General features: G+C 35.9%; 1 protein-coding gene across 4 annotated transcripts in view; it reads right to left on the bottom strand.

Moving 5' to 3' along the window:
• Nucleotides 1-20529, bottom strand: part of LOC307174951 (uncharacterized protein) — a 592470-nt gene that overhangs the window by 163690 nt on the left and 408251 nt on the right. The window contains exons 10-11 of one of the 4 annotated variants that reach the window (XR_013824215.1): nucleotides 15630-15760; nucleotides 5381-5429 (exon numbers count right to left, since the gene is read on the bottom strand). Coding sequence is in view for 1 of the 4 variants with exons in the window: in XM_079899584.1 (XP_079755710.1) it covers nucleotides 15735-15760 (26 nt within the window). In the remaining 3 variants the exon portion in view is untranslated. Of the gene's footprint in view, nucleotides 1-448; nucleotides 5430-13509; nucleotides 15761-20529 lie in introns of those variants that run through there. The other 3 variants (XR_013824216.1, XR_013824214.1, XM_079899584.1) reach the window with 3 other exon arrangements.

The following is a 20529-nucleotide window of genomic DNA, read 5'->3' as shown; positions in this document are numbered from 1 at the left end:
AAACAGGGACTTCCATGTTGTAAAATACATGGGACTGAATTTGGCCAACAACCTAAATGGGTTTAGAAATGAATACATCTCCAGAGCCTCCAGTAAGGATACAACCCTGCCAATACCTTGATTTCAGCCTTGTGAGACTCCAAACAGAACTTCAATCCATCTGAGCCATGATGTACTCAGACTGCTGATCAACAGAGCTGTGAGGTCATACACCTATGTTATTTTAAGCTGCTGAATTTGTGGCAATTTGTTACAATAGCAATAGAAAACTAATACCATCAATTTAATAATGAAGAAATAATGAAGATAAATCTTTGAATAGAGATGAATAAATAAGTGTAAAATTTTGAAAAATTTATAAAATAAAGAATATTTGAAAAAAAGTTTCAAATCTGAAACATTATTACATATGATTGACCTACTCCATCTTCACAAGTGAGCCTGAGGTTCTTCCTTATATTATACTGTTGTGAAATTTCTCTTATACACTGCCTCAATGATAGAGTTTCAATCAATTCGCCCAAAAGATGACAAAGTTTCCTAATAGCTCTTACCTTAGGACATTGTTTTTTCCATAGCATAAAATTTGCTCTTTATTCATTTCATTTACTTTCAGTTGTTTATGTCATGCCTATTGTTTGCATGCCTATTATCATCTATTGTGCCTAATTTACCCCAAAGAATATACAGTTTTCAATCCTCTTACATTTGGATTTGGAGAACTGTAGTAAATTTTAAATATTCTTATGATTTTAGAAGAATCTATACTTTAAAAATGTCTTTAGTTTATTATATGGATTTATTTAACTTCACTGTGCTAAGTTCTGCTCCCTCAACCTGGGACCATATATTATCATGATATTTCTCACACAAACCTGAAGGTCTGCTTTATTTGTCCCTCTTCTGTGAAAGAAAAAGGATTAGAAGTCCAAATAAATTTTCATGAAAATAATGTCATAAAAGATCATTACATAGAGAAAAGGGTCTCAAAGTATCCAATAAATACCTATTTGAATTAGTAATGTCATTGAAATCTTATGTGTACAGCCCAAAAATGTACACTTTCCTGTCTGCTTCATATTCAAGTTCATATGAGGCCAGCAGGAGAAAAAGGGTCTTCTCATAGTGGTAAGAAGTATGCAAGAATATAACCTGAAAAGCAAGCCTTTACAGAAAGAAGGAGAAAGTCTGCATCAAAGAAGATAGGCAAGGTTATGTTTGGCTACAACCAAGAGAATTCTCAGTGAATTGTGTGACCACTTGGGGCCTACTAGAGCACTGCTCTATATTATCTTCATTCCTGGATCCATTCAGTCAAAGCAGACTCTGAGTGTATTACTGGTCACTGGTACAGAAGAGAAACGGGATCATGAGACCATGTCCTGGGCTCTCAAAAGTGGTACATGTTACTTAGATTCTTATTTCATAGGCCTGAACAAGTCACCTGGCTGAGCTTAATATCAACAGGCAGTGAAGTATTTTTCCCCAGAGAATAGAAGCAAATATTTATGAATAATCATACAGTTTACAGCACTGAATGGGAATACAGGTTTACCCCAGCTTCACTATGTACACTGTATTTTTTACACGCATTATGTATTTTATCCTTGCAATAATTCTGTGAAATAGACAGCTATTGTTATCTCCATTTTCAACGTGAGGAAGCTGATTCAAACGAACGAAGTGAACAGACAGAATTCTTAATACTCAGGGTTGTGTGAAACCAGTTTGAGTTCATTGGGTTGTACTGAGTTCCCTGTTCCCTGAAAATATTTAAACTGAAGCAGAATGACTACTCTGTGGGAGTGCTGAATAAAGAAAAGATCTATGAATTCTGTGAATAACTGGACAATGTAACCTTTAAAATTCCTTTTATCCTTGAGATTCTATGATTCTGCAAGTTATCCAAGTTCGCACAGCTAGAAGGCTATTAAAGGAAACAGGTCATTTCTGAAGAAGTAACCTCATCTATAGGAAGAGGAAAAGAGACTCCAATGTGATTTAATAATCTAGTATTCATGTGCCATTGCTGCAAAACTCAAAATGCTGAAAAAGTTTTATTATAGATCACTTCTCAATCAGTATGCAGAAATAATCCTTTCATTTGGTGACTGAAATGCTACGGATTATTACTGGTATCATATTAAATTTTCCAAATACCCTGGAGATTGCTGTACTGATATGTTTATGAATAAAATATAGCCTATTGGCTGTGTTTCTACTATTCCCCAGAGATAAACGTTTTTTTGAGTTGCATAATAAATAAATGTTCTAACAACATTGTAAAGCAACTGTACTCCAATAAAAATTTAAAAATAAATCAATAAACAAACAAATGTTCTAATAGAGAGCAAAAAATAAGTACATCCTAGGTCATTATTTAAAATAAGACTCTCTTCAAAGTGATGAGCTATATACTGAGGTCTTGCTTTCTAAAGATATTTTGAGGAATTTCATAAAGAATCAGTTCACATACCAAGGACTATCATTTCTCACCACACATTCCCAAGAGCTTTATAGATTTTAATAACTCTACAGCACTGTGACTGTTATTTATTTCAGTCATACAGTGATGGTTATTTCACATAGTGGTTTGAATTTTTACTATTTGTCAAGTGACGATAAACAGAGGGATTAAATCTAAATATAATTATTAAAGCCAGTCACACTTTTAAAAAAATCTATCATTTTCATTTAATGATTCACAAGCTAACTCAGTGCAAAAACTGTGAAAAGTGATGTATATTTGCTTATTTTAAATGGATTTATTTATTTATTATTCATATTAAGAGCTAGGATTAAAGACTTTGGAACTAAATAAATTAGCATTTTAAATATATCTTGTAAATAAATAAAATAGTATTCTCATCTTCTAGTACAAATAGAGATTTGACAATTCAAGTAACTTGCCACAGATCTGACAACTAACCAGAAGCTCATCTAGGGCAGCTCAACCATGACACCTTAAGACATCAATTGGTACCACAGTGTAATCAAATAAAATTCTTTTCAAGCAGCTATTAGCCACTGTCCCAGTAAATACCCTTCTTAAAACCTAGATGAAACAAATATTTAAAATGTATTTTGGGAGAGAAGCACTTCTGGAATGGTGGAATAAGTACTCCTGAAAAAACATTCCTCTATGAAAGCAAAACATTAGAAAAAATATACAAAACAACTTGTTTATAACTCTTGAAATTAACTAGAGGTTTACAACAATTAAAGCTAAATTTATTGAAGACAAAAGAGTGAGACTTCATTAAGAATAGTCAAACTTATCGCATTTTAACTAGACATTACTTTCTCCCTTTCCCCAAACCTGCGGTAGCTTTAAAAGTGAACAGACTTAAAACTATCCAAGCTATAGAATTGAGTCCTCTTATAAACACTGGAGGGGGAAGAAAATGATATAAAATAACAACAAAAGCCCAGTTCCCAGGGAATTCTTGCTGTTTTTTTTTTGGTTCGCGGGCCTCTCACTGCTGTGGCCTCTCCCGTTGCGGAGTGGATTACTGACTTTCTGAGTTGACACACAACATATTAAACTTTCTAGTTTTCACCAAAATATTATAAGATGCAAAGAAACAGAAACATATGATTCAAACTTATAGAATAAAAAAATAGTCAGTAAAAACTGTCCCTAAGAAAACCCAGATGTAAGACCTATTAGATATATACTTTAAATCTAAACTATAGATTTGAAGTACAAATATTTTCAAATAATAAAGGAACCAAGTCTAAAATAATGAAAGGAAAGGTATGAGTCAGTCTGTTCCTGAAGGTAACTCTGGTTGCCCTAAGAGACAAGTGATTTAACAAAATAAAAATTTATTCTTCACTCCCTAAAACTTAAAAAAGGTGTACCTGAATGGTGGGGACAGTTCTCCTCCAGATTCAGGTTAGGGACCCAGTGTCATTCCACCCCATGATTCCATCATCCTCAATTCATGACTCACAACACAGCCCTGAATTTTGTCTCTCCATTTTACATAGCAAAAATGAGGAGGTCAAATGTCTACAGTTTACATATGGGAGACTGGAAGACATAATCCAGCTTCAGTATGGGAGAGAAATGAGGCTGGAGGATCAGTTTCCTCCAGACAATATGTAAAATCACTATTTTAATTATTTATATGTTGCTGTCATTCCTTGACAATAGTGCTCTTCAGTGCCCTTGGAGCAGCCGTACTTTTAAAGAAATACAGGCTATCCAAGAGCACTGACCTTTGTGTTTTCTTCGTTATATAGAAGGGGGCTGGTAGATGTTGAAACACACATCTCAAAACAGAAAAACAAAAGACCTTGTGGATAGTGTAGAGCCTTCAGGAGACAACTGAATGCACTCCAGCAAAGGAAACTGGCTTTATATAGCTAAATTAGTGGGTAAATCACTTTAATCCAAAGAGATTTCCCGAACAGAAGAATATCCTATGTAAAATTTGCCTATGGATCTTTCCATATCAAACCATGCAGGTGGATCTAATTAAGACTTGGGAGAAGGAAACAGAAAGTGAAAACTTAATTTAGCATGTAATTATCTTTGAACTGAAAAAAGCATGTTTCCATACTTATGCTTTCTCCTTTGTCTGGGTTCTTTCCCTCACCTTTTCTACCTTGTAAATGCCTACTATTAATTTATGAATCAACTCAATCACTGCCTTCAATGTTAAGCATTTTTGATCCCTACATATGGTTGACTGCATCATGCGTTAGTCCCACTCTAGTTCCTCTTACAACACTGGATATTTTGGAAACATTTATTCTATAAAATTCTGCCACAAACCTCAAAAATAAAGTGAAAAATGTATTGGGCTATCATATGATATTTTTAAATACCGTATTAGGCTTCTATTAATTTCATTTTTATGACTAGTTATTGCTGGCATATAGGAATATGCCTTTGTTTGAAATTACTACCAATGACTCTAGTTAATTATTTTGCGTATTCTTATCTGGCTATACTTATCCACAGTATCAGTACTTTGCACTACAAATGAGAACTGTCTTACTTCTTCAACTTTAGATACATATATTTCCTCAATTATTTGGACAGATCTAAGAAACAGAGGCAACACAGCACAACTGTTAAGAGCACAAGCTACAGTTGGCGTCACCAGGTCTGAACTTATGGCCTTAGGGAAGTTATCTTACCTCTCTGTGCCTCAGCTTCCTCAGAGTAAATAAAGATGCTATTAATATAGATCTTAGAAAGTTGCTGTAAATGAATATGTATAAGTTGCTTAGAATGGTTTCTGGTGGCAATAAGTGGTTATATAAATAACTAAAATAAATAGATAAAAAATTACCAATAAAACTTTCTAAGACTACTGAAGAATTTATATATTTTACATATTCAACAGGTATTAGTCTTTTTTGTTACCTTCTAGGTATATGAGTCATTTATCATTTATACACTTCAGTTCCATCATCTGTAAGAAAAATATAAGAATACTAATCACTTTATAAGATTGTTACAATAAGTGACTGAAGTTTGCCAAAGTGGTACTTGGATGGATGAGAAACAAGGGGAGGGGAAGGCATTGAGTATATAATAAAGGTAGCATTTCATATTATTTTTAACATACTGTATTACTCAGTAAATGATGATAGGGCACCTGAATAATAATTTAGGAAAAAAACTTTTAATTCCAATATTACTTCCTATATCAATATAAACTTAAGCATAAAATGTGACATACTAAAAATACTAGATAAAAATATAAATGAATATATAATCTCACCAAATGCATAAAACCATAAGGGAAAACACAATGTATTTTATTCCAGTGACTTAATAAAACTTATGTACCCAATAAATATTCAGCAGAAATTCTATCGGCTCTGCAAGTCTGTCAAATTTACTTATTCCCAGTCTCTATATGTCCTCTGCCCTTAAGGAATTTGCAACTTAGCACGTTTTCAAATAAAATAACTTACAAACATCTACAAGGAAAAACATAAGATGTGTTAAATGAAACATGGTCTATAGTCCAAGTCAAGTTATGTCAACTCTGGAACAGAGTTACATGAAATTAAACTAAAAGTTGTTCAGAATAATATTAATTTCTATTTGTGACACATTTCCCAAAGGCACCAACTAGACTTGTTAAAAATTACATAAGAACTTTAATATTTCTCAGAAAATGAAGATTATTTATAATGAATTAAATCAAACATTTATGTAGTTTTCTGATTTTTGACCTATGTTCTTTTATTCATCTATTATAATACCCAGGCATAAAAATGGTCTGCTGGATTTTTCTTGCCAAATAACAGGAAACTGCAAAGCTGCTCCACAATCCAATTTGTCAGCATTTTTATAGTCCTATCAGACACTCTTCCATTTCTTTTAGGATTTACTTTGCTGTATCAAATTGACTGCCAAATTAATTTTTTAAAGAGTTAAGTCTGGGTTATTCCTCAATTAACTTATCCAATTACTGAAATTTGAATTATGCCATCAAGGAATGCTATCCAAGTGAGCAATCACATTTTTGAAGCATTAAGCTTCATGCTGGCATGACACATATAGCTATGGAGGCTTCAAACTTTTGGATACTATTAACTTATAGTCTAATCAACTGGAGAATTTAGATTTCTATTGTTATGAGAAAGAACCCCATGACAGATGTTCAAGAAACGACAACACTGTGCAAGGCTATAATGATTTGGTTAAACATTCCATGTTCCTTATAATCATGTGATTCACACCTCCAGGGATAGTTATATTACCTCTACACTTCTAAGCAAAGTGATTTTATTCCTATTGCTGAATTTCCTAAACTTATTCCTTTCTTAGTTACTTGGCTCTTGCTGTTTTCTGCCCGGAAAAATTTACCTGGGATCTTCTGCATCCTTTTCATTCTTCAGATTCTAGTTCATATTTTTAGGTAAAATGTTTATTTTAGAACAGTTTTAGATTTACAAAAAATTACATAGATAGTACAGAGAATTCCCATATACCCCATACTCATTTTCCCCTGTTATTAACATCTTACATTAGTATGGTACTTTTATGACAATTAATGAAATAATATTGATACACTATTATTAACTAAAGTCCATACTTTATTCAGATTTCCTTATTTTTTTACTTATTTTCCCTTTTATTCCCCAGTATCCTCTCCAACATACCAAATTACATCTAGCCATCATGTGTCCTTTGTCTCCCCTTGGCTGTGACATTTTCTTAGATTTTTCCTATTTTTGATGACCTTGATAGTTTTGAGGAGTACTGGTCATATATTTTGTAGAATGTTCTTCCCATTATATTTGTCTGTTGATTTTCTCATGATAGGATGGGTTATGGGTTTTCAAGAGGAAGAAGAGAGGTGAATTACCAATTTTATCACATCATGTAAAAGGTACGTAATATCAACATGACACTACTGCTGATATTGATCTTGATCACCTGGCAGAGGTAGTTTGTCAGGTTTCTCCTCTGAAAAGTTACATTTTTTTTATATCTTTTTCCATGCTGTACACTTTGGAAGGTAGTCACTGCATGCAACCCACACTTAAGGAGGGGAAGTATTACTTCTTCTGCATAGATTTGTCTATTCTTCCCATTTATTTGTCCAATCATTTATTTTTTAATCAGCATGGACTAATGGATGTTTATTTTATACTTTCACTTATAATTCAATACTGTAATTATGTATTTTGTTGTTCAGATTGTTTCAGGGTACTCTTTCATTTGGCTGCTGTGTTTCTTTGACATACCCCACCATTGTGGACTTTTTTCTTGAGCACTTCCTTATTGCAAATTTATTTTGAATATTTCCTGTCCCATTCTTAGAATCAGTTATTTCTCCAAGGACCCCTAGAGTTCCCTTTTTTGAAGAATTATATTAAAAATCAAGATTTGGGCACTAGGTGTGCTCATTATTACTGAGGTATCATTGATTCTAAGGTTCTCAGCTGATACAGCAAGGAAATATACACAGGTATATTGCATATATTCCCATTTATATATACATATATATAAATATGTCTTTATAAAATCATCTGTATTTATAAGTAAGCTAAATATGAGTATATACTGGGGTCTCCAACTCTAAGCAATTATCACCTGGATCATTCTAACCTCCACCTATGCTTATCTATAAACTAACATTTCAATAATGAGAAACCTAGCTTTCACAATTTTTTATTAATTTCTTTAATTGTTCAGTTACAGCATACATATATAATGCTATCAAAATTGTGAAGCTGTTCTCCCATGGAAAACAACTTTATCAACTATAGTAGAATGTCTATATAGTTTCTTTTGCCTTTAGTCTTACAGACGGCACTTATTTCCAAAGTTACTTAGTCATACCATTTCCCCCCACCCCCTTCAGTGAGACTGCTTCAAATATTTTTAATATAGTTTGATTGTGTTATCACTTCTGCTTTCTTTCCTGAGAAACTCCAACCTCTGAAATGATTTTTTAAATGTATACACCTTAAGGTTCACACATTGTGTTGTAAATTTCTACAGGTTTTAAAAATGCATAGGGACATTTATCCACCATTACAGTAGCAAATAGATTGGTTTTATTGCCCTGAAACATCCCCTGTGCTTCACCTATTCAACCCTCTTCCTCGCCCCTGCAGCTCCTGAGACACGTTGTTATAGTTCTGCCATTTCCAAAATGTCATAAAATTTTAATTATAAAGTATGCAGCCTCTTCAGACCAGCTTCAATATGCATTTACAATTCATCCATGGTATAATTAGTCATGGTATTATTGCTTTATTTTACGCTGGTGATTCCATGTTTAAGAGGATATGAATTCAATTGAACTAAATATGTACCTGTGTTACGTAAACATCCATGATTACCGATTAGATTTGGGGAAAATGTGCAAAAGGAGAATACTGAACCAGCACAATTTAGTCTTGTTAAATCCTTTGACAGAATGTCCGTACATATTTCTTAGTTTTTGAAAACTTTTCATATTTTTACAATTTATAGTATAATTTGAAGGCAATCTCAATGGAATATTTACATAAATCATTATAAAAGGAAAGATTCAGAGTTACAGAGTATAATAAAGTTCTTGAATCTCACAATTGTATTAAACACAACATAGCAATTTAAAAAAAAAGCTGAAAAAATCTGACTATACGATTTTTATTTTGAACATATGAATGAAAAAAGTGCTGTAATTTTTATTAATAATTATTTAATATTAAACCAAAAACACCAGATGAAAAAAACAGGGTTGAAAATTCCAAGACTATAAAACTAAACCAATTTTACACATTTCTATGTGTTTTTGGATGCATAAATATCATTGTCAAAAATTGAGAAAGAAGAAAGCGATCTGAATGTAACATTAAATGTTCAGCATGACCTGGGAGAAATTATCCAGCATTGGAATTCATACTATTTGGTTTCCAGAACCAACATTAATTGATTGTGAGACAGGCTGGGACCTGGGGACCCTTCGCTGCAGTGCTGCAATGCCTGCACCTAGACACACCTCTCCTCGACCAACAAAATATAAAGAAACTGTAAGGGACTAAAGTAACTGGGTGCATGTGCAGTTGGGGCAAATTCTGGACCCAAAATGTACAGAGACCAAAAAACCCAACTGTCACTTTTGAAGAGCCTGGAGCAAAAACAGGGTGTTGGGAGCATAGGCAGGGTACTGAGCATGCCCTTTGCACAAACCACCACCAAAGGGGTGGGCAAAACACCTAAGCCACCCCTCCGGCCTGACCCCTGGACACACCCCTACCTACCCTCACCCCATATAAGGAACAAGCTTGCTCCCCTTCGGGGAGTGAGCAAGCAAGGGGACCTATTGTTTGTTTTTGCTCTCCCCTGCTGCAGCAGGGGCCCCAGTAAAGCCTTGCCTGAATTTCTTGTCTGGCCTCCAATCAATTTCTAATGATTGGGGAAGGCCAAGAACCCTGGTCAGTTAACAACTGTGGGGCCTTGGACATTAACTTGACTCTGACACTATCTCTCAACTGTATGCTAAGCTATCTGTATTCCATGGGTGGTATGAGGATAAAATGAGAAAATAAATGTGCATATGCTTTGAAAATGTCAGTATGCTATACAAGGGTAAGTAAGTAGCAGTAAAGGTAGTAAGCCTGCCTGTCTGGCTCCACACACCCTCACTGATCTCATCTCACACTATACTGCTCCTCTGGCTTCAGCCATTCATGCCTCCATTCTGTTTCTCAAGCTATACTTCCTCTTGCCAATGGTTTTCGCACATGCTGTTCCTTTACCTGGAGTATGCTTTCTTTCAGTCTCATCTACATCCTTCAGCCCCTGCTTTCAATGCTCTTTATGTGGTTTAGCTGTATTCATCCTTCAGAAATGAGCTCAGATTATACTTCAAAATGAAGCCTTCCCTGACAACTTGAAAGATGGAAACTCAGGTAAAATTTGTGTTGCAGTCTGGAGGCAGAAGTCCTTCTTCTTCAGAGGATACCAGTCTTTTCTCTTAAAGATTTCAGCTGATTGAGTAAAGCCCACCCACCTCACAGAGAGTAGTCTACTTTGCTCAAAGTCTACTGATTTAAATGTTAATCACATTTTAAAAAATAACTTCACAGCAACATCTAGACTGGTGCTTGACCAAACAAATGGGCACCATACCCTAGCCAAGCTGATGCATAAAATTAACTATCATAGGTACATGCCTCACTCTCTCACCTCCTTCAACTCTACCCTTAAATGCAATCTTAGTATTTTCCTGACCAGTTTATTTAAAATTGTAACCTAGCCACCTCCACTTCACCTTCCTTCACACTCTCCCTACTCTCATTTCCTACTTTACATGCTTTTTTCACAGAATATATTGCTAGTGGACAATCAATAATTAACTTATACATATATATATTATATATCTCCAACACAATATAAGCTCTGTAAGGACAGGGATTTTTTCAGTTTTATTAACATGGTATTTGGGAGGTGTACAATAAATACTTATTGAATTAATGAATAAAATCATAAATAAGATTGATTATCAGAAGTCTCATTGACTAGTTGTACAACCTTGAGAAATTACTTAATATTTCCAGGTCTAGGTTTATTAATCTATAAAATAAGTATTATAATATTGTTTGATTATATACTAAGAATAATGACTGGCACAATAGCACTAATGCTAGAATTACCTATATTTGACAATACACGTAAATATTTAGAGAACTGTGAAACTGCTTTGATTTCCTTTTCATTTGACCATTTCTAAATTGGCTTTGCCCTAGTCCAGGCAGGGAAGAGAAATAGACTTTGATACTGTTGATGGTAGACTGACGGATAATCAAGAGTTTATTAAAAAGAAATAAGGCTTTGGCCTTTGCTTTTATTGGTATTGTCTAAATAATGTTATCCTTTTCAGAGTATAATAAATTCACTTCCTAGATCTTGAGATTGCAATTTTGCCTTCAAGAGGATGAGAGAAGATTAAAAGGCCGTATTACACAGTGATTATGAATCCAGACCCTGAACTTAGATTTTATAGACTCAGATTCTACTTTCATCACTTACCAACTACGTGATTTAAGTATATTAAGTAAACTCCATAAACTTCACTTTCCTCAAACGTAAAATGAGAGTGATAACAAATATATCTATCCTATTGGATTATCCTATAGAATAGATATAATCCTATAGGATTGCTTAATCCTACTGTATAATCCTATAGGATTCCTATAAATATTAGAGTGTATAATATTTGCAAAGTTCTTAGCACAAAATTTCATCCACAATAGGGACAAAAGTTTTTGTTTTGTTTGTTTTTTTGCTTGTTGTTGTGGGCATTACTCTGTCATGCGATCATCTTCAAAACTGAGGAAAATGTAAAGGCATTGATCAAGTTACTCCAAGGCTTTTCACTAGAGTAATATTCTGACGTTGAAGAACACCCTATGTTATCTTCTCCCTATGAAATATCACTTTCTAAAATTAAACAACCTATATATTAATATCGTACTAACTACATGCCAAATCCTAAGCTATATGCATTTAGTGTGTACACTGGAGGTCGGTGCATGTTACAAAAATATTTAAGACACAGCCACTTGATGCAAGGAGTTCATAGGAAAATTTATACTATAAGACAACACAAAAACACTAAAAAAGATATATGCACCCCTATGTTCATTGCAACATTGTTTATAATAGCCAAGACATGGAAACAACCTAAATGTCCATTGACAGATGAATAAAGAAAATGTGGCACATACATACAACAAAACATTATTCAACCATAAAAAAGAATGAAATCTTGCCATTTGCAGCAATGTGGAAAACCTTGAGGGCATTATGTTAAACGAAATAAGTCAGAAAGGAAAAGATAAATACCTTATGATCTCACTTATATGTGGAATCAAAAACAAAACAAAACAAAACAAAACCCAAGCTCATGAACAGAGAGAACAGAAAAGATTGATGATTGGCGCAGGGGATTGGGGTGGGGGCAAAAAGGGTGAAAGGGGTCAAAAGGTACAAATTTCCAGTTATAAAATGAATAAGTCATAGGTATATAATGTGTAACATGGCGACTATAATTAATAATACAGTATTCCATATTTAAAAGCAGCTAGGAGAGTAGACTGGAAAGTTTTTATCACAAGAAAAAAAATTATAGCTATGTATGGTGACAGATGTTAACTGCACTTATTGTGGTGGTCATTTTGCAATACAGATCTTCCTTGACTTAAGATGGGGTTACAAACTGATAAACCCCTTGTAAGCTGAAAATATCCTAAGCCTCTCACTGTTGTGGCCTCTGCCAGTTGCGGAGCACAGGCTCCGGACGCGCAGGCTCAGCGGCCATGGCTCACGGGCCCAGCCGCTCCACGGCATGTGGGATCTTCCCGGACCGGGGCACGAACCCGTGTCCCCTGCATCGGCAGGCGGACTCTCAACCACTGCGCCACCAGGGAAGCCCAGCCTAGCCTCTCTTAAACATGCTCAGAATATTTACATTAGCCAACAATTGGGCAAAATAATCTAACACAAAGCCTATTTATAATAAAGTGCCTATTTTATAATAATTTATTGAATACTGCACTGAAAGTGAAAAACAGAATGGCTGTATGAGTAAAGAATGGTTGTAAATGTATCAGTGGTTTACCCTTGAGATCATGTGTCTGACTGGGAGCTGTAGCTTGTTGCCACTGCTGTTGCCCATCATCACAAGACAGTACTGTAACATCTATGGATAGCCAGGGAAAAGATAAATATTCAAAATCTGAAGTATAGTTTCTATTGAATGTGTATAGCTTTCAAACCATCATAATTTGAAAACTTGTAAGATGAGCCATCATAAGTTGGGATCATCTGTACTGTGTATACAAATATTGAATCATTATGTTGTACACCTGAAACTAATATGAGGTTACATCAGTTATACCTTAATAAAAGAAAATGTTCTCCTAGGTGTTGTAGTTGAGATAAAGGAGCTATTTCCCATCCTAATTTCTGTTTTAGAATTGCAAATTAAACCAATTTCAGGTTTAATTCCTTGACAAAATGACATGAAAGGCTGTTGTTAAATCAACACCTTTGTTAACTCCTAGATGTCATTGGAAGGTATTTTTCTAGTCCTGAAATATCTCCTGCGAGTTTATCTTTTCTGTTTGCATGGTTGAATTATGGTCCAATTGATTTTTATTGGAAATGTTTTGGGTTTGGCTTTTGAGAAACCTTACCTACTTTTTTGGACCCGTTTCTTTGGATCCTTAGGTTTTTTGTGTAAAGAGGACCCTCAGGTTTATTGTGGGTTCCCTTCTGAGTCAGTCCAATCAGCTTCTGCCATTCAGATTTAGCATTTGAGTTTCCAACCAACAAGTATATACATTGATATAGGTTAGGTAACCTTGAGCCATATGTACCCAAAAGAATTCTAAATTCTTCTATGAATATTTGCTGGTATTTAATGGATTTAGAGAAATCTTTAAATATAACTCTTAATTCAGCTCAAGTCCCAGGTTTAAATTCTGTAGTTGCCCGCGCACCTGGCTCATGGGAGGGATGGATCCTCATAAGCAACTGGCATTTTGGGGTTTTTGGAGACCTCTGGTTACAGGTAGGAGTTCTGGACAAGGGGAAGAGGAAGGAGAAGTTGACTGAGGTGCAAGAGAGAGACCAGAAAGATAAGGGGGAGAAGAGAATGCAGGGTACAGAGAGGCAACTGAAGGACAAGGAGGGGGTGGATTTGCTAAGAAAAGAGTCTAGTTTGCTAATTGCTCATTAGTTTTGGGCAAAGAATCCTAGTGAAGGAATTTTTGATTAAGAATTTCATTTGGAGGCCTCTGTGAAACCATATCTTGTACCTTATACACTCCAGGCCATAAGACAGAAACAAAATAGAAACAAAATGATTCACCAAGACCCCCCAAGCTTGTTTTGCAGAGTACCAGAAAAACAGCACATATGAAAACAACTTGCTGACAGCCTCTTCTGCTGAACATCTCGAAGGCACCTGGAGGAACTAGAATGACTAATAACGAACTTTAGATGTCGCAGCAGAAAATCCACCACATGTAACACACTGAACCTCACCCCCCCAAATTTGTATGTGTGAGCCATGAAGAGGCATGAAGAACAGTCATACATGTGCAGAAAACTCTTGAAACTTACCATCACTTTCCACAAACCATTTCCTAGCTTCCTCCCCCTCCTACTCCCTACTTATACAATAAATATCCCACTCAAAGAACCAATTAGGGAGACAGATTTGAACACTGCTTCCTGTCTCCTTTGCTTGGCCGCCTTGCAATAATATTAAAGCTTTTTTCTCGCTGCAAAAAGCTGTTGCCTCGATATTTGGTATAGTCATTACACAACAGGCAAGAAGCCCACATGCTCAGTCACATCTGCATACCAATCATAACTGCTGCCCACTGGTCCTGAGAAATCTTATTCTTTACTTTTCTAAGGCACGTCTCAAATCAACAATTTTGTTCAAGTCAAATGTTCCCCAGAGCTGCCATTGAAGGTCCAAATCATCCTCAGTGAAGTTATGCCATTTAGAAAGAGAAGTGCAAGAATTAGTATTGTACATATAAGAAGCAGTAGTTTTTCCTGGAAGAGGAGAACATTTATTTAGTCTTCAATGATCCCATGAGAACCGGCAACCGTCGGCAGGAATATAATGCTTGTACATCTTGAGTCTCAGGTCCCCAATCTTATGGTTGGCCATCTCTGAACACAGATGTGATAATCTGCATGCCCCAGCAGGGCAGAAAAACAAAGAGAACACTCTCTCTGGATCAAAGCCAAGACCTCAGGACCAAAACACCAGATGGAAGGAGAACTTTATCTGGCTGAGCAAAACTTCTCCAAATGGACACAGAATCAGGAAGAACATCTAACACTGAACTGGGTATGTGAAGCCAGCTTGAACAGGTTTGTGTGGCCTGTACCTGTGTTCTACCTTGTGACTATTCTTCTTATGACAAACATTTTTAAATAGCACAACACAGAACTAGCACCAAGGAAAGCAAGAAGGAATGAATTCCACCAGTTCCACCTCATTCCACCAAGGCTGCCAAACAAATGGAAACCAGTAGCAAAACCCAGGTGCCAAACTACAAATCAATAGCAGTTGACTGATAAAGGAACTCAACACAAAAGAAAGAAGAGTTCAAAGCCAGTACTGACTTACCATGTTGGCACAGACTTACAAGCCACTAGCAGGAAGGCACGAGGAGCCTCTGTGGGTACCACACCTGGCAAAAGGCTGGGATCCACGACGAAACCAATGCAGATATTATGTTGGTGGAACCGCCAGGAAAACTGTAAAAAATTAACATCACCCAAATGAGGTTAATTACTCAGAACTCACTATAACAAGAGAGTCAGTTATCACCACATGCTTTTGACAGAGACTCAAAGGCAGGCAGGAGAGTGCGAAAGCTTTATAGTGAAAAAAAAAGGGAAACATCAGGTATGCTCTGATTTGAGGTTGTTGGCATGGGAAGCTGGAGGCAAGCTAAGTAGAAATGGGGCATCCTATGTGATTGGTCTGTGAAGCATTTGGCTTTCTCTGGTTGGTCCTGAGTTGGAAGTGGGCGCAAACGTTATGGAAGCTGGCAATTACCGACTAAGTCCCGACCACTTTTGGCCAGTTGCTGCAGGGGTTGTGGTTTGGCTTCCCTAGCTGGTTGCTTCAAGGTTGTGGGTCAGAGTTCTGTTTTTATATATGGTCTGGCCAGTGTCCATTTGTATATTCAGTCTCTCAACTACAAAACTTCTAGAGGAAAACATAGGGGAAAATATTTTTACCTTGGGTTTGGCAAACATTTCTTAAAGATGACACTAAATACACAATACATAAAAGAAAGAAATTGGCATATTGGACTTTAAGAACTTCTCCTTTATGAAAGACAATACTGAGAGACTGAAAATACAAACCCCTGGCCATCAAAAAATTTTGGAAATGATATATCTGATAAAGAACTTGTATCTAGATTATAGACAGAACTCTTAAAAGGCAATAATAAGAAAACAAACAACCCAATTAAAAAATGAATAAAAGATGTGAACAGATAGTTCACCCAAGAAGACTTACGGATAGCAAATAAGTACATGAAATGATGTTCAACATAGTTAGTCATTAGGGAAATGCCAACTAAAACTACCATGATCTAACACTACGCACCTATTAGAGTGGCTAAAATGAATAACCATACTAGGTGCTGGTACAGATGTGGAGGAAAGGAAACTCTCACATACTTCTGGTAGGAATAAAAAGTGCAGCCATTTTGGAAAAAAAGTTTGGTAGTTTTATATACATACCATATAACCAAGCCATTCCACTCTTAAGTATTAAAAAAAAGGCAACATATGATGTATGATATGAAAAATGTAGGCGATCTCTGTCAGTAAAAATACATCAGGCATAGAAATTCTTATTAACAGATAAACTAGGCTGGTTTTAAAGAAAGCTTTCCAGTCAGCAATGACAGAAACATGGTTCAAGTACCCTATAGTGACACTGAAATTATTAGACACTATAAATTTTAGAGGGCAGTATTTGTCAAATTCCAAAGAACCAATTGTTCTGATTTCTTGAGAGTGACCCAAGTCACGTACTCATACTCCACAGCCATCACCACAGACCACGGCACCTCTAAGGGTTCTACCACATACCTACAATGACCATTCACTGGCCAATGAGCTGAGAGGTAATAACTAACCATGGTATGAGTTTTATTTGGAGGTGAGAATTTATCTCTTTTTTTGTCCCGTCTCAGAAATAGTACAAAAAAAAAAACACCGAGGCCATATAAGACTGTATGAGCAAATAAAAATCAATATGTGCTTAAAAATGAGCTCGCAGAGTAATATCTTAAAACATATAAAGAAACAATACACCAGGAGGAGTCAGAAGATGTCACGAATAATTAGATGACGGGGATATTAAAAAAGAAAGAGAGAGAGAGAGAGAGACAACAGTACCATCTGCATTAGACTATTAAACAAGCATGCTTTTTTTGTTGTTTTGCTTTGTTTTGTTGCGGTACACGGGCCTCTCACCGTTGTGGCCTCTCCCGTTGCAGAGCACAGGCTCCGGACGCGCAGGCTCAGCGGCCATGGCTCACGGGCCCAGCCACTCCACGGCATGTGGGATCTTCCCAGACTAGGACACGAATCCGTGTCCCCTGCATCGGCAGGTGGACTCTTAACCACTGCGCCACCAGGGAAGCCCAAGCATGTATTTTTAAGTACATACTATTTTTTTAAATTGGGGTATAGTTGCTTTACAATGTTGCGTTACCTTCTGCTGTAAACGAAGTGAATCAGCTATATATATGTATACATATATCCCCTCCCTCTTGGACCCCCTGGACCCCTCTTGGCCCCCATCCCACCCATCTAGGTCACCACAGAGCAGTGAGCTGAGCTCCCTGGAAACAGCAGGTTTCCACTAGCTATCCATTTTACACATGGTAACGTATATATGTCAATCCCAATCGACAGATGAATGGATAAAGAAGAGGTGGTAAATATACACAGTAGAATATCACTCAGCCATAAAAAGGAGCAAAATTGGGTCCTTTGTAGAGACATGGATGTAGGATGGACCTAGAGTGTCATACAGAGTTAAGTAAGTCAGAAAGAGAGAAACAAATATCATATATTAATGCATATATGTGGAATCTAGAAAAATGGTACAGATGAACCTATTTGCAGGGCAGGAATAGAGGAGAATGGACGTGCAGACACAGTGGGGGGAAGGAGGGGGTGGGATGAAAAGTATATAACTCACAAGAACAAAAAAGACAGTAGGAAAAACTAAAACATAGAATTTTTAAAGAAAAAAAGCACATGCAGAAATGAAAGGTAAAGATTTTGAAATTAAAAATGCAATGTATATAACTATAACTGAAGACTAAAACTAATGAGCCTAATGATACATACATTTTAAAAGACTGAGTTAGAGCTGCATTAGGATTATATAACTGGAAGGATTTAACCTTCAGCATCAAAGTGTGTGTGTGTGTGTGTGTGTGTGTGTGTGTGTGTGCGCGTGCGCGCATATGGGAATGGAATAAGTATAAAGAATAAGATTCAAATTGTTAACTGAGCCAAGGGAGACAGAAAATATATCAAAAGTAGATGTAAAAATAATTGAGGTTAAAAGTAAATGTTATTTAAAGAGAGACATATAAAAATGATAGCCATATTTCTTAATGGAAATCATCTTGGGGTGATTTCAAACAATATGTGCTCTACTTAAAATTGTACGGAATGTCAGAAGATTTTAAATTGAGCATCAACCAATTATGTAATAAAAAAGGCTATTTGATTGTGAAAATACTTATTATCACTCCATCCCTGCCATCTACGAAGCCCTTAATATTTTAACAATGGAAGAGGGAAAAATCCGTATTTTTGTGCTCATGATGGCTTCTATGTGGCAGAAATCTAATAGTCTTTGCTCTGATGTCTCAGTGCCTTTTCACATCTCTTTCACCTGTGACTTGACTCTACACATCACCCTACATCATTCAGTGGATTGAAAATCGTCAACCTTAACTACTGGAATAACCATTTACAGAAATAATTTATAAAAATAACTTTACCAAAACATATTTTCTTCAATGACTAAATATTTTCAGCTAAAGAGGACCAGAAAAAATCATCTTCACACAGATAATCAATATTAGTTACCAACTGCATGAGGGTTCTTTTTCATCACATCTCTACAAAGCTCAAAATTTATCCTTGGCATTTTCATGTAATAAAAATTGCACATAATATAAATTCCTTATAATATAAATTACATACAAATACTTGAATAAGAGGTAGATAAGACTTTAGGTTCCTCCATACAACTTCCTTTAAAAAAATGCACCCTGGGAATTCCCTGGCAATCCAGTGGTTAGGACTCTGTGCTTCCACTGCAGGGGGCATGGGTTCCATCCCTGGTGGGGAACCAAGATCCCACAAGCTACGTGGCAAGGCCAAAAAAAAAAAAAAAATGCACCCTTACATACACACACACACACACACACACACACATACACACACACTATTAGCTCCAGACTTAACTACACCCAATGAATGCAAAAAGCACTTATTTCTAAAAGCACTCTAAGTCATAGTTTTATTATAGTTTGTTTTTTGCTTTCTATTCTATTTTTTATTCAGATTTCCTCCTTAGTGCCTGAAACTGTCAAGGATGATCAAGGAGACATATGACTCATTTTATTATGCGTGCAATTAGCTATTTTGCTTTATCATTGTGAGGTTGATTACTTTGACTTTCAGGTAGTTGAGGGTTTCTTTATTTGGATTTTAATGCCAACATTAGGCCTTTAACGTCCCTGTTAATGACGTCCAATTCAATCTTTCATCTTATGGACGATGACATTCTGCCACAGACACCAGCTGGAGCCATCCTTCTTATTAGGATGTCAGCAAAAATTGTGTGAGATCCTCTGGAATCTCTTCCTACTGTTAATCTCAGCATCTACTTTTTCAATCACTTTACATCAATGCATGAGTTTGACATGACCCTCTAAAGCTCTTGCAGAATGAAGGGGCTGGTTTGATCATCTATTGTGATGACAGATTCTCCAAACTTATTTTTACTACTAAACAATATCCTTTCATGAACAAGTTTGCCAAAGTGCAGCTGTAGAAGTTATAGACTCTAAGGAAAGCAACTGCACAGTTGGTGCTTTTCCTAGAAATGTAGATCCTCTGCAGCTTTGAAATATTTCCTTAGATTTGAATGATTTTTGTGGTATCATATTTATATAGATGTCAAGTCTAGATGTTTTTCCATGTTTCACATCTTTCAGGTAACACCTGTTCTCAAGGATAGCATAGATCACCATCTCCATTCTCAATATGTCCCTTCCAAAAAATTCAATACACTGTTAAACACAGTGAAACAGAGGTTACCATAGAATCTGGGGAACGTATCAATACCTATTTCTATCAGGAATACCAATGAAAAAAGTTACATAGGTTACATAATTCAACTAAATGAGGACACCGGACAGAAAGTACAGATAACATTTCAAAAACCATAGAATTGACTTGAAAGTTAC

This window comes from Stenella coeruleoalba, assembly GCF_951394435.1.
Source record: "Stenella coeruleoalba genome assembly, chromosome: 16".
Classification (NCBI taxonomy): Eukaryota; Metazoa; Chordata; class Mammalia; order Artiodactyla; family Delphinidae; genus Stenella; species Stenella coeruleoalba.
This window is presented reverse-complemented; position numbering and strand designations above follow the sequence as displayed.